The sequence below is a fragment of the Globicephala melas genome, chromosome 19 (assembly GCF_963455315.2).
Source record: "Globicephala melas chromosome 19, mGloMel1.2, whole genome shotgun sequence".
In the NCBI taxonomy this organism is placed as follows: domain Eukaryota; kingdom Metazoa; phylum Chordata; class Mammalia; order Artiodactyla; family Delphinidae; genus Globicephala; species Globicephala melas.
Genome location: NC_083332.1, coordinates 50,004,521 through 50,031,592, shown reverse-complemented (window position 1 = coordinate 50,031,592; position 27,072 = coordinate 50,004,521). Strand labels below are relative to the sequence as shown.

At 39.9% G+C, this 27,072-nt stretch overlaps 1 protein-coding gene across 4 annotated transcripts in view; it reads left to right on the top strand.

The window, feature by feature from the left end:
* Positions 1-27,072, top strand: part of RFWD3 (ring finger and WD repeat domain 3) — a 44,138-nt gene that overhangs the window by 5,973 nt on the left and 11,093 nt on the right. For 2 of the 4 annotated variants that reach the window (XM_070044145.1, XM_030863362.2), the window contains exons 2-9: positions 269-836; positions 6,063-6,259; positions 15,405-15,502; positions 19,150-19,344; positions 19,444-19,535; positions 23,418-23,532; positions 24,030-24,258; positions 26,732-26,882. In XM_070044145.1, the coding sequence (XP_069900246.1) occupies positions 271-836; positions 6,063-6,259; positions 15,405-15,502; positions 19,150-19,344; positions 19,444-19,535; positions 23,418-23,532; positions 24,030-24,258; positions 26,732-26,882 (1,643 nt within the window). In that variant the 5' untranslated portion in view covers positions 269-270. Of the gene's footprint in view, positions 1-268; positions 837-1,844; positions 1,948-6,062; positions 6,260-15,404; positions 15,503-19,149; positions 19,345-19,443; positions 19,536-23,417; positions 23,533-24,029; positions 24,259-26,731; positions 26,883-27,072 lie in introns of those variants that run through there. The other 2 variants (XM_060288617.2, XM_060288616.1) reach the window with 2 other exon arrangements.

Genomic DNA, 27,072 nt, shown 5'->3' with positions numbered 1-27,072 from the left:
TAACCACTGTGCCACCAGGGAAGTCCCTAGATCTATTTTAAAGGTTAGTGCTGTGATCACATGACTTCATGTTTTCAAAAGGCAAACAGGAAAACTGGTTATAAGTACTTATTATGGGAAAAAAAAGTCGAACAAAATCATCTCTTTAAGTTTCTCAGTTTTGCCAAGAATGATCTTAAACAGAAATATTAAAGAACAGATATGATTAGATAAAACATGTCTTATAGCTGATATATTTTACTAATACTTACAAATATTGTTTCTTCAGTGATGGCTCATGAAGCAATGAAATATGATCTTCAGGTGCAGTTAGATCATGGTGCTGCACAGCAGCCTGCTCCTCCTGAAGTGGTCAGCGGCCAAGGTGGACCACCCCTGCTCCAGCCTTCTCATACTGAGGTGGTCAGCAGCCAGGAAGGACCACCCCTGTTTGAGCCTGCACCTGCTGCAGTGGTCAGCAGCCAAGGGGGACCAGCCCTGCTCCAGCCCCCTCCTGATGAAGTGGTCAGCAGCCAAGAGGGACTGCCCCGGCTTCAGGCTGCTCCACAGGTGTCCATTGATATGACAGAGGAGCTCTCAGGAGAAGAGACTGTGGAGAACATCAATCCAGGAGTTTCAGAGGAGAGTAGGCAGGAATCTGGTGCTAACCACACGGCCCAAGTATCTTCATTGGATCCAGTGAACAGCTTCATCAGTGGGCTGCAGAGACTTCATGGCATGCTGGAATTCCTGAGACCAACTTCGGACCACAGGGTGGGGCCAGTGAGAGCTAGAAGGAGGAGTTCTGCTTCACAGAGGGCAAGAGCTGGAGGGTCTCACAGGACAAACAGTGCCAGGTAAATATATGTATAAACAGTAGGATTAGTGCCAGATTGGGAATTACGAACCTTAGGCCCTGATCGTAGCCCCAGTGCTGCCAAGAATTGGCGTTGTGACTTGGCAAGTCAGGTGACCTTTCTGAACCCCCGTTACCTCATAAGTCAGATGAAAATAAAAGTGCTTGCCTTATTTACTTCACAAAGTAATGGAGGGGACAAGTTACACTGATATGTTTTGAAAACTCAGTGGTAGTTTGTTGGCAGCGGTTTCTGTAGAGGCTGGCTTTTCTTCAGATCGTTTGTCTCTTGTACATCAAAAAAATATTTAACTTGCAAGGCCACTCCACTCACCCATGTTTCATTGTTCTCCACTTAGTGGTGCAGTAGATTTTGGAAGATGGGCAGGCTGGATTTAGAGAAGCCTTGTGAAAAGTAGAGTGTGAATTAATTTAGAGCTTATCTGACTAAGTGAGAAACATTCTAGCCCTCTTCACCTGATACTGTGTTGTAGAGTTAAAAATAATTTTCTTCCATAGGTTTTGGTTTGAATTTGCCTCTTGAAGGGCTTAGCCGTCAGATCTTGACAGAGTTCTTATGAAGAACAACAATTATCTATGCCTTACCTGTTTTTTCACTTCCTCCAGCTTTTTTTGAAATACTTTGTTTCACATTTGGGCTTCTAAGTATCTTCATAATGTTGAGATTGAATTCAACCTTTTCATTTTAAATATGAAGGAAACTTGGACCCTGAGAGAGTGGTTTGTTCAGGGTCTCATAGCGACAGCACTGAGGAGGTTAGAGCTGGTGTTGGAACTTGAATCTGACTGTTGTCAACAAAAACAGATAGAGGAAGCTTCAGTCAGACCCATTTGTTTTCTAACACTGTGAAAATAATGAGGTGACAATAAAAAGTGGTAGCTGGGCCATCTAATACCTATGTTTTACAAATGAGGAAGATGATGGGGTGATTTGTGATTTGACTGGGATAACTGGAACTGGACTGTGCCTTCTGATTCTGGATTTCAGCATCCTTTTCCATGGATCCTGCTGATTACTGTATCAGGACCTGCTATTACTGTGGCTTCAGTCTCTGTAATGCCTGGTCACTGCTGGATGTGATCCATCAAGGGTGAGAGGTGCCTAGTTCTGTGTTGACAAGAGTTGCAAATGTATGCTACTCTGTTATTTTAAGATGCCGTTTACTCGGATTTTGAAAGCAAAGTAGGATTTCATACATTTGTGTCATAGGTGAAAGTACCTTGTAGTGCAATTTGGGGTCCCTGTTGAAGTAAGGGGGCTGAGAGTTGAGAGTGGTGTCCCCAAGAACTGTCAAGAGGCCTCTTGCAGTAGTCCTCACGCTTGGTTGTTCATCCACTCATGAGCAGGCGGGGGTGGAGATTGCTCTTGGTCGGGGACTTTTGTGTTAACCAGTTCACAGGAGAGTGACACTTATAAACCAGATGCCAATTTACAGAGAAAATTAGAAACACCACAGAGACCAAATTCTCTTGTTGGCATGGTCAGCATGATTCACCTAGGGGATGCTGCCACACTGAAGCCAGACTCTAATCAGAAAATAGCTTGATGTGCGTAGAATCTCTGCTCAGGGACTGAGCTACAGAATTTAGATGTTAAATGATGTCAGTTAAGCTATTTGACTGACGGTCATATGTTTGTCTCCACAAAGAGAATAAACCTTAAAGGCAAGGAATTATGCAGTTCAGTGGAGAGAACATGGATTCTGGAGCCAGATAAATGTGGCGTTAAAATTTTTTTTCCTTTAAATTGTGTTGTAAACAAATTCCACACTAAATTCACATAAAAGTCTGAGTTTTTCCAGGACTTATTGCTTATACCTTCTGAATTTCTTGAGGTGAATTTCTCATTATGGTGTTTGACATTACTCACCCGACAGACCATTCCTGGGCCAGGTGCTGAGAGCCTGGGCCAAGGTGAGCAGCTTTTGCCTCAGACTCCACCAAAAAGCCAAAATTGGGGAAACCTGCATAGTGGGATATTTTTCCCAACTACTTCTCAGCCAAGGTCACAAACTCCTTTCCTGTTTCTTTGTTTGAGGCTGCTTGATTCTGACAGCCAGCATCATCACTTATTCATCAAATATTTGTAACACTCCACTATGTGAGAGACTGAACTTTTGCCTTGAAGATACGTTGGTGAACAGGACAGATCAGGGTACCGTTTCTCTTGGAGCTTATGGAATCTAGGACTATAGAGGGTAAGCAAGGGGCAAGAACTTACTATACTGTTATTTAATTCAGAGATGATAAGTGCGGGAAAAAAGGAGAATTTCTTGGGTTCTAAGACTGTACTCCTAGCACTGCCTCCCAGTTGCTCTTCATAGTTCGTCTTTTATATGTCCCCGCCTGACCTTGGAAATGCCTCTTTTGCTATGTAAAAGCAATATTAATGAGTGATTTTTTAAAAAATAGTCAATCACTTAATTTTTTACTGGTTTCTATGCAGAATGCTATTGATATGCACGTAATAGCCTAACTTTATTATGTATTTCATTTGGTTAAAATGTTCTTAGGAAATACTGTTCTTATATTCTTATTCTCATGGGTAGCTATAGCTGCTGTTCATGCACGGTTCCTAAAATAAGTTTGTAAACTTGGTTAGCATGTTTTTTTGAAAAGGAAACCTGAGTGACATCAGTGAAAACGGCAGAGTAAGGACCCCAGAAAATTCTCTCCATAAAATCATTGAAACAGGGCTTCCCTGGTGGCGCAGTGGTTGGGAGTCTGCCTGTCAATGCAGGGGACATGGATTCGAGCCCTGGTCTGGGAAGATCCCACATGCCATGGAGCAACTAAGCCCGTGTGCCACAGCTACTGAGCCTGCACGTCTGGAGCCTGTGCTCCGCAACGGGAGAGGCCGCGACAGTGAGAGGCCCGTGCACCGCGATGAAGAGTGGCCCCCGCTCGCTGCAACTGGAGAAAGAAAGCCCTCGCACAGAAACGAAGACCCGACACAGCCATAAATAAATAAATAAATTTATTTTTTTAAAAAATAATTGAAACAACTGGCAAAATTTATCAAAATCAACTTTTCAGTACTCTGGAAATTAACCAAATACTTGTAGCAATTCAGTGAGTGATTCTCAAACCAGCTGAATCTCAGTAAGAACTGTAAGCTTTGTGGCATTCCCTATTCCCATCCCCTTCTTCAGCTTCATAGTAGTCTTTTTTTAAAAAAAAAAATTTATTTATTTATTTGGCTGCGTTGGGTCTTAGTTGCAGCATGTGGGATCTTTCATTGTGGCACGCGGACTTCGTTGCCCCACGGCATGTGGGATCTTAGTTCCCCAACCAGGGATCGAACCCATGCTCCCTGCATTAGAAGGCTGATTCTTAACCACTACTATCGAGGGACTTACTATGAAGTCCCTCCATAGTAGTCTTGAAAACTAAATGCCTGCAATCACAGTGAAAAGGCAGCAGTCTGGAAGCAACTAGAGAGAGTAGAATGGAATTGGAGGTCCTTCAAAGCCTCATCCCCAGAGAATTCTCTTCCTTTGACCTGTTTGTTGGTTTCCTGGAAGATCCCACTTGAAAGGCAATCCCTGGCTTGTCCAGTTCGAAAATTCTAAAGCCTTTTCCCCAGGGTCTGCCTGTGGCAGTGGATGACCATTGGGGCAAACATTAGACTAACCAAAAAGCTTAAAAGGAAAAGGTGGAGAATGAGATCTTCCTATGGGGTTTTGAAAAGTTCTGACATATTCCTGGGAATCTAGAAGGCCACATACATGCCCAGGGCTGTGTGCAGCTGGGCCCACAATCAGGAAAGGCCTAGGAAGGCACTAAGCTCTCAACTCTGGCTGACTTTGAGGCTCTGCATAAGCAGGAAATGAAGGCTGAGGCAGAATTGTCACCTGCCTGGCTGATTATTGATGATGTGTCCCAACACACACATCAAGTCTCTCACCAAAGACTGGGAGGTGTACTGATTCCAAGTGTTTAAGGAAATCTCTATCTAGTCATGAACTGAACACTAAGCTAACCAAACAGAAACTTCAGTGGCCACACACAACAAAGAATGCAAACTTTATAGAATTAACTTCAGAAAAGTCACTAAACCAATAGTAACAACTATAAGAAATAGCAACAACAACAAACCCTGGGAATGGGTGAAATCTCATTTCCAGAGTTACCACATTATATTATTTGAAACGTCCAGTTTTCAAGAAAAAATAAGATATGTAAAGAAAGTATAACCAAAACACAGGAAGAAAAAATAGAAACTGTACATGAAGAAGCCAAGATGTTGGACTTACTAGACCAACTTTAAATCTGCTATTTAAATATATTCAAAGAACTAAAGCAAAGTATAAAACAACAAAATAGACAATATCAATAAAGAGACTGAAGTTATAAAAATGTACAAAATAGAAATACTGGAGTTGACACAGTAAATGGAAAAAAATCACTAGAGAGCTCAACAGCAGGTTTGAGCAGGCAAAAGAGAGAACTTTTGTCCTTCTTTGACATCTTTGACTTGAAAAGTGGCTCAAAATAAGAGATGAGACAATGATGACCATAGCCAGGCTTCATACCTTCAAAAGACCTTGGTCTTAGTAGCTGCAGAAGCAGAATCCCATGAGGCCATATTTGATCAATAGGGCCCTTTTAGGGCTTCCCTGGTGGCACAGTGGTTGAGAGTCCGCCTGCTGATGCAGGGGACACAGGTTCGTGCCCCGGTCCGGGAGGATCCCATATGCCACGGATCGGCTGGGCCCGTGAGCCATGGCCGCTGGGCCTGTGCATCCGGAGCCTGTGCTCCGCAATGGGAGAGGCCACGGCAGTGAGAGGCTGGCGTACCGAAAAAAAAAATAGGGCCCTTTTTCATCTTGCCCACTCTCTTTTCAGCCCCCTAATATCAGCAGACAAATTGCTGAGTCAGCCCTCCCTCCCTCCCTCCCTTTCTTTATATTAATGAGTCATGTCTTTAAAAGGTATTGACAAAAGAAATGCCAGTAAAGTAGGATTAGCTTTTAGCAGAGGGGTCAGGCTTCAGTGTGGGCTAATGGAATACTTGAGTGGAAAGAGCATGTCTAGTCCAGTCAGCACCTGCCTGAATCTCTATTCCTACTTCAGCGTTCAAAGGCAGCATTTAATGGCCTGGTGATGCATTAAAATGACTAGGATTTACCTCCAAATTACTGTGGATTATTCTTGTGATGATGGTACATTGTACAAGAATTCTGTTGTCTTTCTGCATATATAGGTTGAGATCACCGCTGGATGCTTACTTTCAAGTGAGCAGGACGCAGCCTCATTCTCCAGCCACCTCTTATGGTTCAGAGACTAGGAATCCTGTCTCTGAAGACTTGCAGGTATCAGGTAGTTCTGACAGTGACAGCTCCACAGAGTATGAAGAGGGAGTTGTCCAGGCAGAGGAACCTAGAGCTGTTGTTTTAGAAGGTGAGTGTTTTATCCAGATTTGATCCACAAGGTCAACATCTGGAAAGCTTAGACTCCAGAAGGCTAGAAACTCTAGACTAGTGTTTTAATACTTTGCCTTTTCACCCCAAATGTCATAGATTAATGCTTTATAGTACAGAGCTTTCACTGGCCATAACTATATAGAGAGGATTTGATCTGGCTTGCAATTTAATGTGATTTGTGACCCATTGAGTTGGTCACTTTATAATGGCATTTTACATTCCCTTTCGTTTTCTTAGACATTTGAGAAGGAAGTAGATTATTTAAAAGAAAAGCTTTGTAAATTCAGCACCCTATCTAGTCCGGTACTTTTTAAGTCCTAGTGTAATGTTACGTGTTGTGCAAGTGGAAGTTCATTTAACAGTAGATGCGCAGAGACCCTTTAAGCATATGCTTGTATTAAAAAACTCTCTGGGGACTTCCCTGGTGGCACAGTGAATAAGAATCCGCCTGCCAATGCAGGGGACACGGATTTGATCCCTGGTCTGGGAGGATCCCACGTACTGCGGAGCAACTAAGCCCACGAGCCACAACTACTGAAGCTCACACGCCTAGAGCCCATGCTCCGCAACAAGGAAAGCCACCACAAGGAGAAGCCTGTGCACCACAATGAAGAGTAGCCCCCGGTCGCCACAACTAGAGAAAGCCCGTGCGCAGCAACAAAGACCCAACGCAGCCAAAAATAAATAAAATTAAATCTTTACCCAGAAAAAAAACAAAAACCAAAAAACCTATCTGATACCCTACACTGTGGTCTTCTCACACTAAAGGGGACCAAGGCTTGGAGAAACGGCTTTCCAGGTCTGTGATAGGAAATATACAAGATGGGCCTAGGGCATTTTATTGTGCTGGAAAGCAAGGAAGCCGTCTGAGTCTTACACAGTTACATCAGTAGGCACAGGTGCAACCTTGAAAGAGATCCTACTGGCCTAAGTTGGGACAGTTTGAGCATTAAAAAGAATAATGAATGTATTCTTAGATTACAGATTGAAATACATCAAATCTGTGTGAATCTATAAATTCATAATTGTGCACTTTTTAAAAAAAAAAAAACCTTACTTATCACCATAATAAGTTATTAGAGCCCTAACTCATTGCTCTGAAAACTGTTGAATAGAGGATTAAGCATTTATCCTGCCTTTCCTATATGAACTGTATCCAGAAAACCAAATAGTTGATGGAGAAGGTCTTTTAAGTGTTTGTTTGTTTGTTTTTTGTTTTTGTTTTTGTTTTTCGATATGCGGGCCTCTCACTGTTGTGGCCTCTCCCGTTGCGGAGCACAGGCTCCGGACGCGCAGGCTCAGCGGCCATGGCTTATGGGCCCAGCCTCTCCGCGGCATGTGGGATCTTCCTGGACTGGGGCACGAACCTGTGTCCCCTGCATCGGCAGGTGGACTCTCAACCACTGCGCCACCAGGGAAGCCCTGTTTGTTTGTTTTTAAGACTTTTTTTTTTTTAGAGTAGTTTATGGTTCACAACAAAGCTGAAAAGAAGCTAGAGAGATCTCCCATATGCACCTGCCCCCCTCCCTCCCCCACACATACATGCACTGCCTCTCCATTATTGGCATCATTCACCAGAATGGTGCGTTAGTTACACACTGTAATCACTCGAAGTCTTTGGTTTACCTTGGGGTTTACTGTTGGTGTTGCACATTCTATAAGTTTGGACAAATGTATAATGACATACATCCATCATTATAATATCATATACAGTATTTTCAGTGCCCTAAAGATTCTCTATGCTCTGCCTATTCTTCCCTTCCACCCACCCCCTAAGAAGTTTTTTTTAATAGAAAAATTCCAGCTAGTAATTGTACCATGAATGATAGGGGGGAAAATTATCATTTTATGACTCCTAATGCATTGATGTATCTAGTCAAAGATCATCAGTGACTCTTCAAACCATTAGATTGGAAGGTTGGTGGGAGTCTTTTTAATAGAGGGACCAGGCTGACACCACCTGAACCCACTGATCAATCTTAGCATTTCAGAAAGTGAAACCACCAGATTTTATGTGCCTCTTGATGTGCTGCAATCAGAAATGTCCAGGGCTTCCCTGGTGGCACAGTGGTTAACAATCCACCTGCCAGTGCAGGGGACACGGGTTCAATCCCTGGTCCAGGAAGATTCCACATGCCGTGGAGCAACTAGGCCCGTGAGCCACAGCTACTGAGCCTGCGCATGTGGAGCCTGTGCCCCGCAACAAGAGAGGCCATGATAGTGAAAGGCCCGCGCACTGTGATGAAGAGTGACCCTCGCACCACGATGAAGAGTGGCCCCCACTTGCCGCAACTAGAGAAAGCCCTCGCACGAAACAAAGACCCAACACAGCCAAAAAAAAAAAAGACATCATTAAAAGAGTAAGATGGCAACCCACTGACTAGAGAAAACATTCATAATACATATATCCAGAAAAGGGCTTATATCTAGAATACATAAATAACTTCTACAACCTTATAGAAAAATGGGCCGAAGATTTGCAAAGGTATTTCCAAAACAAGATAGCTAAATGTCCAATAAATATATACAGAGATTTGATTAGTCATCAGGGAAATACAGATTAAAACCACAGTGTGGTAACTGATATGCACCCACCGCAACAGCTAAAATTTAAAAGACTGACAATATCAAGTATTGGGAAGGATATAAAGCAACCAGACCTCTCATAGAGTACTGGTGGGAGTGTAAATTTTTTTTTTTAATTCTGCTTGTAAGAGGTTCACTTTATTTATTTTTTTATTGAAGCATAGTTGATTTACAATGTTGTGTTAGTTTCTGCTGTACAGCAAAGAGATTCAGTTATACATATATATATGTATATTCTTTTTTTATATATTCTTTTCCATTATGGTTTATCATAGGATATTTATTTATCTATTTATTTATTTTTGGCTGTGTTGGGTCTTTGTTGCTGCACGTGGGCTTTCTCTTGTTGCGGTGCCTGGGCTTCTCGTTGCGGTGGCTTCTCGTTGCTGAGAATGGGCTCTAGGCGTGCGGGCTTCAGTAGTTGTGGCACGTGGGCTTAGTTGCTCCGTGGTATGTGGGATCCTTCCAGACCAGGGATCAAATCCGTGTCCCCTGCATTGGTAGGCGGATCCTTAACCACTGCGCCACCAGGGAGGTCCCTCTTCTGCCCTTTTTTTTTTCTTTGCATTTTTGAGTGTTTTATTTATATCAAATTGGATAAAATGTGTGTATTTCTCAGACAGAAAAGACATGTCGAGGTAGAAATGTACCTTTCAACTATTCATGGGTACACAAGTACACTGGGGAGATTGTAAAAGTGCAGATTGTGATTCAGTAGTTCCGGTAGGCCTGAGTTCTATTTTTTTGGGGGGGAGGGGGTTGAGTAATTTTTATTTAAAATTTTTATTTCCTTGTATCTTTTTTTTATTTTTACTTCTTTATTAGAGTATAATTGCTTTACAATGGTGTGTTAGTTTTTGCTTTATAACAAAGTGAATCAGTTATACATATACATATGTTCCCATATCTCTTCCCTCTTGTGTCTCCCTCCCTCCCACCCTCCCTATCCCACCCCTCCACGCGGTCACAAAGCACCGAGCTGATCTCCCTGTGCTATGTGGCTGCTTCCCACTAGCTATCTACCTTACATTTGGTAGTGTTTATATGTCCATGCCTCTCTCTCGCTTTGTCACAGCTTACCCTTCCCCCTCCCCATATCCTCAAGTCCATTCTCTAGTAGGTCTGTGTCTTTATTCCTGTCTTACCCCTAGGTTCTTCGTGACATTTTTTTTTCCCCTTAAATTCCATATATATGTGTTAGCATACGGTATTTGTCTTTCTCTTTCTGACTTACTCTGCCCATTTTTTGATTGGGTTGTTTTTTTGTTGTTGAGTTGTATGAGCTGTTTGTGTATTTTGGAAATTAAGCCCATGTCAGTCGCATCTTTTGCAGATATTTTCTCCCATTCTGTAGGTTGTCTTTTCATTTTGCTTATGGTTTCCTTTGCTGTACAAAAGCTTGTAAGTTTGATTGGGTCCCATTTATTTAGTTTTGTTTTTATTTCTATTGCTTTGGGAGACTGACCTAAGAAAACATTGGTATGATTTGTTTTGCCTATGATCTCTTCTTAGGAGTTTTATGGTGTCATGTTTTATCTTTAAGTCTTTGAGCCATTTTGAATTTATTTTAGTGTATGGTGAGAAGGTGTGTTCTAACTTCATTTATTTACATATGGCTGTCCAACTTTCCCAACACCACTTGCTAAAGAGACTGTCTTTTTCCCATTGTATATTCTTGCCTCCTTTGTTGAAGATTAATTGACTGTAGGTGTGTGGGTTTATTTGTGGGCTCTATTTTCTGTTCCATTGATCCATATGTCTGTTTTTGTGCCAATACCATGCTGTTTTGATTACTGTAGCTTTGTGGTATTGTCTGAAGTCTGGGAGGGTTATGCCTCCTGCTTCATTCTTTTTTTTCAGGATTGCTTTGGCAATTCTGGGTCTTTTATGGTTCCATATAAATTTTAGGATTATTTGTTCTAGTGCTGTGAAAAATGTCATGGGTAATTTGATAGGGATTGCATTAAATCTGTAGGCTGCTTTGGGTAGTATGGCCATTTTAGCAGTATTAATTCTTCCAGTCCAAGAGCATGGGATATCTTTCCATTTCTTTGAATCATCTTCAGTTTCCTTTATTAATGTTTTATAGTTCTCAGTGAATAAGTCTTTTTCCTCCTTAGTCAGGTTTATTTCTAAATATTTTATTTTGGGGGGTGTGATTTTTTTCTTTCTTCTTTTTGGCCACACAGCATGCGGGATCTTAGTTCCCTGACCGGGGATTGAACTCATGCCCCATGCAGTGGAAGTGCGGAGTCTTAACCATTGGACTGCCAGGGAAGTCCCTTGCGGGTGTGATTTTTAAAAGGTATTGTATTTTTATGTCCCCTTTCTGATACTTCATTGTTAGTGTAAAATGCAACTGATTTCTGTATGTTAATCTTGTATCCTGCTACCTTGCTGAATTCCTTTATCAGTTCTAGTAGTTTTTGTGTGGAGTCCTTAAGATTTTATATATATAGTATCATATTATGTGCATATAATGACAGTTTTACCTCTTCCCTTCCAATTTGGATACCTTTTATTTCTTTTTCTTGTCTGATTGCTGTGGCTAGGACTTCCAGTACTATGTTGAATAGAAGTGGTGAGAGTGGGCATCCTTGTCTTGTTCCAGATTTTAGCAGGAATGCTTTCAGCTTTTCACCATTGAGTATTATATTGTCTGTGAGTTTGTCATAAACAGACATGTTTATGACAAAAAACATGTTCTTGTTTTTTGAGGAAGGCATGTATCGCTTGAACTTCTCTGTAAGAACTGCTTTTGCTGCGTCCCATAGATTTTGTATGGTTGTGTTTTCATTGTCATTTGTCTCAAGGTATTTTTTAATTTCCTGTTTGATTTCATCATTGACCCATTGGTTTTTTAGTAGCATGTTGTTTAGTTTCCATGTAATCGTTTTTTTCTCATTTCTTTTTCTGTGGTTGATTTCTAGTTTCATGCTGTCGTGGTCACAAAAGATGCTTGAGATAATTTCTAAAAATATCAATTAAGTCTAACAGTTCTGTTGTATCATTTAGGATCTCTGTTTGCTGTATTGATTTTCAGTCTAGAAGATCCGTCCATTGATGTGAGTGGGGTGTTAAAGTCTCCTACTATTATTGTATTCCTGTCAGTCTCTCCCTTTATGTCTGTTAATTGTGTTTTATGTATTTTGATGCTTCTATATTAGGTGCATATATGTTGATGAGTTAAAATCCTCTTCTTGTGTTGATCCTTTTATCATTATATAGTGTCCTTTATCTTTCCTTATGGCCTTTTTCTTAAAGTCTATTTTGTCTGATATGAGTATTGCAACCCCCACTTTCTTATCATTTCTGTTAGCACCATATATCTTTTTCCATCCCCTCACTTTCAATCTGTATGTGTGCTTTGCCCTAAAGTGGGTCTCTTGTAGGCAGCATATTGTAGGCTTTTGTTGTTTCTATCCAGTCTGCCACTCTGTGTCTTTTGATTGGAGCATTTAGTCCATTGACATTTAAAGTAATTTTTTTTTAAAGAAATATACGATTTATTTATTTATTTGTTTGTTTGTTTGTTTATTTTGCGGTACACGGGCCTCTCACTGCTGTGGCCTCTCCCGTTGCGGAGCACAGGCTCCGATGCGCAGGCCCAGCGGCCATGGCTCACGGGCCCAGCCGCTCCGCGGCACGTGGGATCCTCCCGGACCGGGGCACAAACCCGTGTCCCCTGCATCGGCAGGCGGACCCTCAACCACTGCGCCACCAGGGAAGCCCCCTATTTATTTATTTTTTAATGTTACAGTTTCTTTATTATTTTCTCAATTTTTTTAATTAAAAAAATGTATCTTTATTATTATTATTATATTTTTGGCTGTGTTGGGTCTTCATTGCTGTGCACGGGCTTTCTCTAGTTGCAGCAAGCGGGGGCTACTCTTTGTTGCCATGCACAGGCTTCTCCTTGCAGTGGCTTCTCTTGTGGAGCATGGGCTCTAGACGCGCAGGCTTCAGTAGTTGCAGCACATGTGCTCAGTAGTTGTGGCACATGGGTTTAGTTGCTCTGTGGCATGTGGGAGCTTCCTAGACCAGGGATCAAACCCATGTCCCCTGTGTTGGCAGGCGGATTCTTAACTACTGCACCATCAGGGGAGTCCTTAAGGTAATTATTGATAGGTATGTATTTAGTGCCATTTTAAACCTTGTTTTCCCATTGATTTTATATTTCTTCTTTTTCCCTTTTTTTCTTTTTGTTTTTCCTTTTGTGGTTTGATTCTTCTTATTATTAGTTTTTATTGGAGTATAGCTGATTTACAATGTTGTGTTAGTTTCTGCTGTACAGCAAAGTCAATCAGTTATACATATACATATATCCACTCTTTTTTAGATTCTGTTCCCATATAGGTCATTACAGAGTACTGAGTAGAGTACCCTGTGCTATGCAGTAGGTTCTTATTAGTTATCTGTTTTATATATAGTAGTGTGTATTTGTCAATCCCAGTCTCCCAATTTATCCCTTCCCCCGATTATCTTTTGTATTATACTTATGTTCTCTTCTTTTTGGTTTTTGTGTATGTTTTTAATTTGTGGTTACCCTGTTTTTCAAGTATAGTAACCCTTTCCTATATCTGCTTGCCTTAGACTGGTAGTCATATGGGCTCAAATACATTTAAGGAAATTTTTTTTTTTAATCTACATTTTCTTACTCTCCTCCCCCACATTTTATGATTTTGATGTCCTCTTTTATATCAAAATGTAAATTGGTACAAACATTTTGCTAGTATTGTTATACACTCACTATATGTATATAGAACCAGTGGCTCAACAATTTCACTTTTAGGTATATAGCCAAGGAAGTGAGTACATGTGTTCATGAACGACATGTATAAGAATGTAATAACACTGTTTGTAATAGGAAAAAACTGAAAACTATCCACAAACCCATTAGCAGTAGAATGGATAAATAAATGTTATATTTTTACGCAGTAAAACACAGAAGTGAAAATGAACTACAACTCCACACATTAGTATGGAAAAACCTTGCAAAGAATGTCAAACAGAAGTAGCAGAAAGTGGGTAACTCAGATGCCATTTATATACAAAAACAGGCAAAACCAGTCGATGGTGTTAAAATTTAGTAAAGTAGTTACTTTTGGGGGGCAAGGTCACCTCCCTGCCTGTCACCCAAGATAAAAGGAGGACATAAGGGTATAAGGGCCACTCTTAGGGTTGTTGGTGATGTTCTGGTTTATAGTTCAGTTTGTGAAAATTCACTGAAAATATTTATGGTACACTTTTCTGTATGCATATTACAGTTCAATAAAAAGATTTTTTTTTAAAGAGCCAATTTGAAGGGATTCTTTCTGGCTTACAATGGAACAATTTGAGCCTCAAAAAGAAAAATAACTAAAAATTAAGATTACTATCTTGACCATTAATGGAAGCTGTGAAAGGTTGTTGAGGAACCAGATAGTCTAGGGGTCAGACTGACATCACCTGAACCCAGTATAAGCCTCCTGGTGTACTGCTATCAGAAGCACAAAACCTAAGTTTCTTGCTGCCCTTCCTCTTTCCAAAAAACAGAATTCAATCTACAAAATCATCTAGGTCTAACGGCCAGTTTATAGGAAAGGCAGGCAGTGAAGCAGTAAGTAAGGAATACCACGGGAAGCAATCAGCCAAATCCAGGATGTAGGACATTTCATAAGACAAATGACCAAATCTCCCTCAACAAATCAGTGACAAGGAGGGGATAGAAATAAGTGAAGGAGAATTGTTATAAATGAAAAAGACTTAAGAGACATAACAATCCAAGCTCACTGTTTGAAGATCTTGTTTGGATCCTGATTGGAATAAATCTATTGTAAAGAGCAACTGTAAAGCAATTGGGAGGGACTTCCCTGGTGGTCCAGTGGTTAAGGCTCTACGCGGGGCATGGGTTTGTTCCCTGGTTGGGGAAGATCCTGCATGCCTCACTATGTGGCCACAAAACAACAACTGGGAAATTTTGAGTACAAACTGGGTGCCTGGGATGGTATTAAAGGATTATTGTTAACTTTGTTAGATATAGTATTGTTAATTTTGTTAGGTATAGTGTTTATGTAAAAAAAAAAAAGTCCTTATCAGTGAGTATTACAAAAGTTTTTACAAGTGAAACCACATTTTAGGGTTTGTTATTAGGAAAGAAAATAAAGGGAATGGGGGCTTATTTGGAACAAGATTGGAAAAATATTATTTTTGAAATTGGGTGATGGGTACTTGTGGGTTAGTTTACTATTCTGTCTACATTTAAAAATTAATTCATTGGGACTTCCTTGGCGGTCCAGTGGTGGGGACTCCATGCTTCCACTGCAGGAGGCTTGGGTTCAGTCCGCAGTCAGGAAACTAAGATCCCACGTGCTGCACAGCGAAAAAAAAAAGGATTCATTGATGCTACTTGGGGAAATTGTCATTCCTTTTACATCAACAGTATCAATTAGAAATGGAAAGCTGTGGTGAGTCAGGCTCTCCTGCTAGCCTCATACCTGACTTATATCTTCTTTTATATATTACCTATCCCATCATTTCTGGAAACGACTTGGCAGAGCAACTAGGAGGTAACGACTTGGCAGAGCAACTCGGAGATATCTCAACAGAGCAAGAAGTTACATGTATTGGTGGAGGAGAGACTCTCCCCAAACAGGTAATATGAACATCCTTTTAAATGAGAGGTTTCTATTTACATTTAAAAAGGCAGCTGCAGATTAAAGTAGAAAACCCACAGACTTTGTAGGCAGGGGGTCCAGGTGTAGATCCTATACAAGTTACTCATTATTTGTGTGACTACCTCCCCTTAGGTTTAAAAACATGGAGTAGGGGAAGATGTGAGGAGAACTTGTCCTGTCCACCTAAGAAGGTTAAGTATCAGTTTAAGTAGTAGATATGAATGCAGTTTATGAACTGTATGGCAGAAAGATTGCTATGAGATAAACAGTTTTTATTTTTAAAAATTACAGATATCACTGTCCTCAATATGAGACTTATTTATACCAACTATGGACCCTGCCAGTTCCAAAACATCATTGATTCACTTTTTGCAAGTTTCTATTTTTATTCATTCTCTCTAGAAAAGTTACTCTCATATAAATTTACTTATGTGTATAAATGTTGTTTCTTTATTTATTGAAATATAGTTGATGTACAGTATTATGTTAGTTTCAAGTGTACTGCAAAGTGACTTGACATTTGCATACATTATGAAGTGATCACCACAATAAGTTTAGTAACCATCTATCCCCATATAAAGTTATTACAATATTATTGACCACATTTTTCATGCTATGTATTACATCCCCATGGTTTATTATTTTATAACTGGAGGTTAGTACCTCTTAATCCCGTTCACCTATTTTGCCATAGCCCACTCCCCTTCCCTCTGGCACTCACCCATTTATTCTCTGTGTCTCTTAGTCTGGGTTTTTTTGTTTTGTTTTATTTTTCAGATTCCACATGTAAGTGAGATTATATGCTATTTGTCCACACTCCATACTGTTTCCTATAGTGGGTGCACCAATTTACATTCCCACCAACAGTGCATGAGTGTTCCTTTTTCTCCACATCCTCGCCAATGCTTGTTATTTGTTGTCTTTTTGATGATAGCCATTCTGATGGATATAAGGTGGTATCTCTTTGTGGTTTTAATTTGCATTTCCCTTATAATTAGTCATGCTGAGCATCTTTTCTTTTTATGTGTCTGTTGGCTGTTTCTTTGGGAAAATGTCTGTTCGTGTCTTTTGCCCTTTTTTTTTTTTTTTTTTTTTTTTTGCGGTATGCGGGCCTCTCACTGTTGTGGCCTCTCCCGTTGCGGAGCACAGGCTCCGGACGCGCAGGCCCAGGGGCCATGGCTCACGGGCCCAGCTGCTCCACGGCATGTGGGATCTTCCCGGACCGGGGAATGAACCCGTGTCCCCTGCATTGGCAGGCGGACTCTCAACCGCTGCACCACCAGGGAAGCCCCTATTGCCCATTTTTAATCAGGTGGTTTTTTTGCTGTTGAGTTGTATGAGCTCTTTGTTTATTTTGGATATTATCAAATATATCTTTTGTTAATACCTTCTCCAATTCGGTAGGCTGCCTGTTCATTTTGTTGATAATTTCCTTTGCTGTGCAAAAACTTTAGTTTGATGTAGTCCTGTTTGTTTATTTTTGCTTGCTTCCCTTGCCTGAGGAGACATATTCAAAAAAAATACTGCTAGGACTGATGTCAAAGAGCCTATTGCCTGTGTTTTCTTCTAGAAATTTTATGGTTTCAGGTCTTATATTTAAATCTTCAGTCCATTTTTTTTGTTTGTTTTTTTTTTTTTTTTTTTTTTTTTTTTTTTTTTTGCGGTACGCGGGCCTCTCACTGTTGTGGCCTCTCCCGTTGCGGAGCACAGGCTCCGGACGCGCAGGCTCAGCGGCCATGGCTCACGGGCCCAGCCGCTGCACGGCATGTGGGATCTTCCCGGACCGGGGCACGAACCCGTGTCCCCTGCATCGGCAGGCGGACTCTCAACCACTGCGCCACCAGGGAAGCCCTTCAGTCCATTTTGAGGTTACTTTTGTATATGATGTGAGAAAGTAGTCCAGTTTGATTTTTTTGCATGTAGTTGTCCAGATTTCCCAACACCATTTATTGAAGAGGCTGTCTTTTCCCCATTGTCTATTCTTGCCTCTTTTGTTCGTAAATTAATTGCCCATATAAGTGTGGCTTTATTTCTGGGCTCTCTGTTCTGTTCCATTGATCTATATGTCCACTTATGTGATAGTACCATACTGTTTTGATTACTGTAGTTTTGTAGTATAGTTTGAAATCAGGGAGTGTAATGTTTCCAACTTTGTTCCTCTTTCTTGAGATTGCTTTGGCTATTTGGAGTTTTGTGTTTCCATACAAATTTTAGAATTGTTTATTCTAGTTCTGTGAAAAATGTTATTCATATTTTGACAGGGATTGCATTGAATCTATAGATTACCTGGCGGGGATATGATTATTTTAACAGTGTTAATTTTTCCAATCCATGAGCATAGTATATCTTTACATTTGTTTGTGTTGTCTTCAGTTTCTTTCATCAGTGTCTTATAATTTTCAGAGTACAGGTCTTTTACCTCTTCAGTTAGATTTATTTCTAAGTATTTTGTTCTTTTTGATGTAGTTCACAAATGGGATTATTTTCTTAATTTCTCTTTCTGATAGTTCATTTTTAGTGTGTAGAAATGCAACAGATTTCTGTAGATGAATTTTGTATCCTTCAACTTTACTGAATTCACTTAAATGTTCTATCTTAAAATTCACACAAGAGGGATTATATAATATCCTGTTCTGGGACTGGTTCCTTTTCCCCCAACTTACTGCATTTTGGAGAGCCTTTTAGTGTCAGTACATAAAATTGAATCTCATTCTTATTGGTAGTAATAGCTGCACAGTGTTTTTACATAGGAATACATTTTTAGTTAACTCTTCCCTTGCCATGTACATTATGGTTGTTCCCTTTTTCTTTATTTCTTTGTCGTTGCTGTTGCTTCGTAATAAGATCATGCTGCACTGAGCATCTTTGTACTATTGTCTTGGCAAATATTTGTGATTATATTCATGGGATATATTTCTAGCAGAAAGATTGCTATATCAAAGGAAAGATGTATGTATTTTTAGTTTTGATAGATAATGCCAAGTTGCCCTCAGGAAAATTTGTGCCAGTTTTACTTGCAGCAACAGTATGTAAGTATGCCCATTTCTCCCTCACCCTCAGTGCTTGGTGTCATCAGACATCTATTAGATGAAAAAGTAAAAATGTGGTCTCTTACTTGAATTTTCATTTCTTTATAAGTGAACACTTACCGACCATTTGTATTTTTGTGTGAGTTGTTTATATCCTTTCTTTTTTTCCTGGTATTTTTTTTTCTTTATTCACATGAGCCAGGTATTTTATAGCTACTTGAATTGATTATGGACCTAATTTCCAATGTATAACAAACTTAATATTCCCTGTTGTTATTTAACTGGGTCACTTCTAGATTTGTTTTGTTTTAATATCTTCATAAATATAGCTCCTTTTTGTCATTTGAATGAAAGAAAATCAAGAATTTTATAAGCTCAAAGGGTAATAATATTTTCATGGCTTATATTACCTTTGACCAGATTGCATTCTGGAAAGAATGGGAAGTGATTCATGGGTGTTGGGGTTTTTCTTTGGCATTTTCAATTGTGTTTGTATCATTTTTGTGTATCTTTTGTTAATTTGATAGAGTTTCACATCTTCTTCAAGACTGATTTTGCATCTTCTCTAATTTGAATGTATTCTGGTTTCCATCTAGCAGTCTCCCCAGAAGTCTAATCCTCTTCTAGCTTCTGCTTCTGTGGATGAGGAAGAAGCGGACACTTGCACAATATGTTTGGAACAGTGGACCAATGCTGGGGATCACCGGCTCTCGGCATTGCGCTGTGGGCACCTCTTTGGGTATAAGTGTATTTCTAAGTGGCTCAAAGGACAGGCACGAAAATGTCCTCAGGTAAAGACCATAGTTAAGAACTGTGCATGTGCACAGTCAACATGTTAAGTCAGGAGGATTCCTAGAACCACACTTATTGTGTCCCATTGGGCTCCTTAGTGCAACAAGAAAGCCAAGCACAGTGACATCGTTGTCCTTTATGCCCGAACCCTGAGAGCTTTGGACACTAGTGAACAGGAGCTCACAAAAAGGTAGGTGGCAAGAGTCTGCCTAGCTGGAATATTCGCTTTTGGTTCTTTGTATGCACCTCTGAAAAGGTATGAGTCACTCTTAGTGTGGTTCTGAGGCTTTCCTTGGGCTGTGACTGGGGATCTCTGGGGATCATTGGCAATCTAACACTGTGATTTATGATACATGTCTGATCATCTGAAGCATGGTTTGCTCTCCATATAGCATTAAAAATGATGATCTGGGGCTTCCCTGGTGGCACAGTGGTTAGAAACCCGCCTGCCAGTGTGGGGGACACGGGTTTGAGCCCAGGTCCGGGAAGATCCCACATGCCATGGAGCAACTGGGCCCATGAGCCACAACTACTGAGCCTGCGCTCTAGAGCCCACGAGTCACAACTACTGAAGCCCGCGTGCCTAGAGCCCATGTTCTGCAACAGGAGAAGCCACCACAATGAGAGGCCCACGTGCCACAAGGAAGAGTAGCCCCTGCTCACCACAGCTAGAGAAAGCCCACGCACAGCAACCGACCCAATGCAACCAAAAATAAATAATGAATGAATTAAAAAAATAAAAAGGTCATAGAGAAACCTTTAGCCATACAGTAATACCTCACACCTAGGCTGGGAAGCAGACCCAATCAGAAAGATAGCCTGGATTTTTTGTGGCCTGTCCAGATTCTTCCCTAGGGATTCATTTACTGCCTGCCTCTGCTGCTAAACACTGTGAACACTGAATCAGGGAATCCTCTGTCTTACTCTTTGTAGCCAATTCATGGCCATCTAGAACACACTCCCAAGTCTCAATCTCCTTGTCACTAGAATAGACTTAATGATACTTTTTAAAAACTGAGAATTTTTGTTTCTTGTGTCCCTAAGCCCTCCTGTAACAGTACTCTGCAAAGAAGTCTCACAAATGAGGCTTTGCACTTGTCGTACAATGCAAGAAATTATCAAGATTTTGGAAGCCCATGAACAAATGCTAATAACACTACTTATAAAATATGCTCTAAGAACATTAAAGATTAAAAATACCTGCACTGGACTTCCCTAGTGGTCCTGTGGTTAACACTGCACGCTTCCACTGCAAGGGGCACAGGTTCACTTCCTGGTCAGGGAACTAAGATCCCACATGCCTCGCAGCACAGCCAAAAAAAATAAAAAGAACCTGCACTGAGAGAGTACAGGGATGTGGGTTCGCTCATGTATTACTGGTAAAAATGTACATGGGCACAAACATTTAGAGAGGCCTTTGGCAATATGCTTCAGAAGTCTAAAAGTAATTCTGCTTCAGGCATTTTTTCTAAAGAAATGATTAAGGATATGTGCAGAGATGTACTTAATAAGACTTGATTTTTGGTTAATACTCTGAGGCACATATCCTAGTTGATATATGTAGCTCTAGTTGATTCATTTTAATTTCTATATAATATTTTATTTCTCTAATTAGAGTTTACTTATATGTATTTTGTATTGGTGGACAGTTAGGTGGTTTCCAGTTTTTGTTAATATAAGCCATGCTGCAGAGAGATAGGTGAGTTTCTTTAGGTCTAGAAGTGGATTTGCTTTATCATAGGGTACGTGTAATTTCAACTTTACTAGATATTGTCAAATTGCTCTTCCAAGAGGCTATTCCAGTATATACCAGCAGCAGTGTAAGAGATTTCTCATTTTTTTTCATACCCTCACCTACTTTATATTATCAGACTTAATTTTTGCCAGTTTCATGGAGTGAAGTAGTATTTACTTTAATTTGCTTTTCCTCAATTGCGGTTGAACCTACTTTTCTATACATTGTGCTCAAATATTTTGCTCATTTATATTGAACAAAATATATTGTTTCTTACTGATTTATAGTTCTTTGTTTTCCTTATACCAACTCTTTGTTGGTTGTATACCTTGCAAATGTCATCTTCTAGTTTATGGTTTGTCTCTTTAACTTGTCTATTGTATCTTTTGTTGAACACAAGTTTTTAATTTTAGTGTAGTCATTTATCAGTCTCTCGTTTTGTGTGTTTTTGTCCCTACTACATTACAATCATGGAGACATAATATCTTCTTTTAAATGTTTTTTTTTTTTTTTAATAAATTTTTTCTTTTGGCTGCATTGGGTCTTTGTTGCTGCGTGTGGGCTTTCTGTAGTTGTGGCACGCGAGGGCTACTCTTCGTTCCGGTGCACGGGCTTCTCATTGTGGCGCCTTATCTTGTTGAGCACGGGCTCTAGGTGAACGGGCTCAGTAGTTGTGGCGCATGGGCTTAGTTGCTCTGTGGCATGTGGGATCTTCCTGGACCAGGGCTTGAACCCATGTCCCCTGCACTGGCAGGCAGATTCTTAACCACTGTGCCACCAGGGAAGCCCCTTTTAAATGTCTTTAAAAGCTTTAGTTTTTACACTAGTTTTTAGTCTACCTAAAATCTAGTTTTATGGATGACCACAATTGTATTAATTGTTAAAATTAATAATTTAAAAACTAATAAATAATTTTAAATTAATAAATAAAAATTTATATAGAAATGTTCTTTCTATATAAATTTCCATTGCTACCTCTATCCTAAATTAGGTTTCTATATTATGAATGGACTACTCTGTTGTTCCGGGGTCTGTTTGTTAATTCCTGCACCAGTACTTCAATTTAGTCTTTCTAGCTGTGAATATTATATAATATCCTTTCACTTATTCCCTGTTTCATTTGTATCTTTTATAACTGTGTTTTGCTTCTTAAAGGCCTTAACTTTATTCCTAGGTTGCTGTTGTTAGAATGCTATTTCGAATGAATTTTTTTCTGTTATATTTACTAGTCAGTTATCTGGTATATGGGGAATGCTGTTGATCTAATTTCTTGATCTTGACTACAGCAGCCTTGCTGAACTCTAATAGTTTGTGGGTTCTCTTGAATTATAAGAGCCACTTTATCCCTTCCTTTCTAATTTTCATCTTTTTTTCTCTCCTGTCTCATTGGAGTGGAAATTTCTTTTTTTGCATTTCATATTTTGAAACATTCAGATTTATGATTTTTATTCCTGGTGAATGTGTCCTTTCATTACACATTGTTCCTCTTTACGCCTATTCATCCTTTTTAATTCTAATCAGTCTTTTTTTTAACATTCGCCTAGTGTATACTTTCTATCTTTTTAACTTAAGCCTCTTTTTAAATTTTATTTATTTATTTATTTTTGGCTGCATTGGGTCTTCATTGCTGCACGCGGGCTTTCTCTAGTGGGGGCTACTCTTTGTTGTGGTGTGCGGGCTTCTCACTGCGGTGGCTTCTCTTGTTGTGGAGCGCAGGCTTCAGTAGTTGTGGCATGCGGGCTCTAGAGTGCAGGCTCAGTAGTTGTGGCACATGGGCTTAGTTGCTCCGTGGCATGTGGGATCTTCCCAGACCAGGGCTCGAACCCATGTCCCCTGCACTGGCAGACAGATTCCTAACCACTGTACCACCAGGGAAGTCCAGCCTCTTTTTATAGTGTTCTTTAATTTGAATATCTGATGAACAACCAGTACCTTATTTTCTTTTTATCCAGTAGATAACCTTGGTCTTTTAACAGGTCATTTTTACTCTTTTATAATTTGGCTCTAACTCAAGCAGTGAGCTTGGCTGTAATCCCTCATTTTGCATTTTAGGTCCCCATTCCCTAGTAAGAGCCAGATTCCTGGTCATCACTGCCTACTTCAACACTGAGACCCACCCCAGTAGGCTCATGAGTTCAGCCCTGCATGCTACTTTCCTGTAGTGTTTCTGGGTAGTGTTTCTGGGCTTGAGAGATTTTTCACTTGTTATATTTTATTCACTATCGTGACATATTTACAGCAAAGTGTATATCATAGCATGAATTTACTATGTCATCTTGATGCGAAGTCTTCTGTAGCCTTTCTAATCTCCACCTGTTGCTGGCTTTCCCCCTCTAGTTCCTTAGAAGAGGAGAAGATGCTAAGGAAGAAGGCTGAGTTAGAATCGGCACAGTGCCGGCTCCAGCTTCAAGTCCTCACTGAGGAATGCACTAAGCTTCACAGTCATGTTCAGGTAAGTTTGCCTTCTCTAATCCAAAGAACTTTTGGAGTAGGAATTAAGAAGGCATCTAAATATTATTTAGTTTCATCTCAGATACGAATAGGATTTACCAGGTTTTTCAGGAAGTAAACATGATCAACTCTTTATTTCTGATTAGGGCTTATATACATGCTTTATGATGAATTCTACTGCAGTGTGAATTATTTAAAAATTGAACAGCCACCTGATAATCAAAACTTGTTTAAGTCATTTCACTTCCTTGAATCTACCAATTAAATGAGAATTTCAGACAAAATGACCATTAAGGACTTTCAGTGCTTTATGATTCCATGCTCTCCCTATTTCAATTGCTTGTTGAAATATTGTGAAAACTGCAGCAGTTCTTTAGGATTCATGTTAACATTTTCTCGTAAAGGATAAGAAATATCCTTGTATTAGATCAAGGAATTGTGTATGAGGGGAATACCAAACGAAAAAGCTTCACATTTACAAAATCTTTTTCGTTTTAGGACTTGAAAAAACTTATTGTGCAGCATCAGAGTGAGATTTCACAGCTGACCGGGAGTTCCCAAGCACGTTTCCTAAGCAGCCTGTCCTCCAGCCAGAGCCAACACAAGTACCATTTCCAGAAGGCATTCACAGTGTCTCAAACAGGAAACTGCCGAGTCATGACATACTCTGATGCTCTGAGCTGCCTGGTAGTATCACAGCCTTCTCCTCAGGCCTCCTTCCTTCCAGGTGAATAGTCCAGAACCTCAGGTGGTTTTGTTTTTGTTTTGTTTTAAGGAACATTTATTTATTTATTTTTTGGCTGCGTTGGGTCTTCGTCACTGCACGTGGGCTTTCTCTAGTTGCGGCGAGAGGGGGTTACTCTTCATCGTGGTGCATGGGCTTAAGAGATGCAGTGGCTTCTCTTGCTGCAGAGCACGGGCTCTAGGCACGCAGGCTTCAGTACTTGTAGCTTGTGGGCTGTAGAGTGCAGGCTCAGTAGTTGTGGCACACAGGCTTAGTTGCTCCGCGGCATGTGGGATCTTCACGGACCAGGGTTCAAACCCGTGTTGCCTGCGTTGGCAGGCGGATTCTTAACCACTGCACCACCAGGGAAGTCCCCAGAACCTGTTTTTATGTTCATTTTTGGACTCTATTTCTCTCCTCCCTTCTTGAAGAATCCAGGACTCACTAGTAGGTGAACACTGTCCACAACCCACCAAATCACTTTTTCCTAGTCACTTCCCTGTTAATACAGATACTTTAGGGTACTGCAAAGATGTCTGTACTGTCTATTGACGTCATTCTGTAAATTTGTTCACCAAAAGGGTAGAGATACTGAACCATGGTAAAGTGAGAGAAGATGTACTTAGAAGTGTGGGTTGTCCAAGGATAAGAACATCATGCCTGTACGTTCCACTAAAGTACAGGTTCATTTTAGACTAGAAATATTTGAAAAAACACTACCCCAAGCTCTAATTCAAGTTAAAACAAGATTTAATGCTTATTTTCAGTAGTGTTCAAATTGACAAATTCCAAATAAAAGAATTTGGGAACATTATTATTTTATTAATATTATACTGCTTTTCTCTTTTTTGTGTGCTTTCCAAGCTTAATTTTAGGTTGTCTTAATGTTGAAAACCAAATCTCACATGCCCAGTGTTGTAGATGTTTTTCCTGCTGTCTTCAGCGTATGATTTCTGTCAACTGTCAGGTCCCTTTGCTTCAGCCTGATTTCTTGTCCCCCGACTTAGAAGTTACATTCAAATGCTTCAAAACTACGTCCCCCACACTTAGGTATATATAGGATTGGTGGTGGAATCCCTAGATTATCTTATATTTCTCTTTTCACTAATATTACCTATGAGTTGAGAGGCTATCAGGAGGCTCCAATTGAGGGGAAAGTAAAAGGATTGTTTATAATGTTCCTATATCCCATTCTAGATTTTAATAAAAAGATTTATCATCATATAAAACCTTCCCCATTAATTGGAAAAATACTTACTTCTTCCAGTTGTTTCCCCAAATTGGGTGTGATCTGTTCCTTTATTTCTTAATGTGTCTATTCCATACTGCACAGCTAGCTCTTCCTGATAGACTGATGATGCTAATTTCCTCTTGTTTCCTTTAATGATTAACTAGGCAAATACTCATGTTCCCTTGTTGATTTAAAGCCTGTAGTTTCTGTGTTTGTTTCTCTGGCTTTCCTAATTCTGTTTCAGGAGAAAACACAGTAAACTTTCTCTCACTTTTTCCCCTAGTGAAGCAGAAGTGTGATCTTGAATCTAGGATTTGACAAATTTTGTTTGTGTATAACTCAGGTAAAATAGATACTTGGTAAAAATAAATGTATTATCATAACCTTGTAAGAAAACAGAGTAACAAATTTAAAAGGACAAGTTTTTGGCTTTCTTTTCCTCTCTTGGAATGGTATACATTGATTAGCATACTTGATGTCATCTGTTTTCATTCTGTTTCAGAAATATGTAACATATCTTGACCACCTGACACAGAAATTACTTATCTCCATTCTTTATTGTTCACTATCTGTTCTACATCTTGAGTATCTGTGGTTCAGGTGGAATAGTGTCTTTCTCTCTCTCTCTCCCCCAACAGCTTTATTATTAAAGTATAATTGACGTGCAATAAACTGCACATACTTAACGTGGTGTACCATTTGGTGAGTGTTGATATATGTATACACTCCTGAAACCATCGCCACAGTCAAGATAATGAACATATCTATCACCCTGAAAGTTTGCTCAAGCCCTTTTGTAATCCATCATCCACCTGTCCCTCCCTCCTCTCCCCATCCCCAGGCAACCACGTTCTGTCATGATAGATCAGTTTATATTTTCTAGAATTGTACATAAATGGAACCATACAGTGTTACTCTTTTTTTGTCTGGCTTTTTTCAACATAACTTTTTAAAGATTATCCATATTATTGTGTCTATCAGTAGTTCATTTCTTTTTATTTTGGGGTAGTATTCCATTGTATGTATATACAGTGGTTTATTATTCACTTATTGATAGATATTTGGGATGGAATGTATTTTTTAAGATAAATTAGAACCCCGGGGAATTTTTATTTTCTTTGTTTGACTAGCTTTTTCCCAGAGACATGCCAAGAAAGGTGAAGAAAGGACCTACTTGAAATGGTAGTTTGCTTTGCCCTAAATTGACTTTCAGTGATCTGTTTCACTCTCTCGTATCTTTGGCAGGCTTTGGTGTTAAGATGTTGAGTACTGCCAACATGAAAAGCAGTCAGTATATTCCCGTGCATGGCAAACAGATACGTGGACTGGCTTTCAGCAGTCGATCCAAAGGCTTACTTCTCTCTGCTTCCCTAGACAACACTATTAAACTGACCAGGTGAGTGCTTTGTGGGGAAGATGGGCCCTAGGTTGCCTAGGGTTGAATAGTGTGGAAATTAGTTATCTGTGTTATGATGACCTTGGCTTTTGTGGGGGTGGGATGGGAGATGTCTAAGGCATTGTCTTCTCAGATCCAGCTTCATTGAATTTAAAATGTATTGCTTTAAAAAGTGGATACAGCTGGTGAC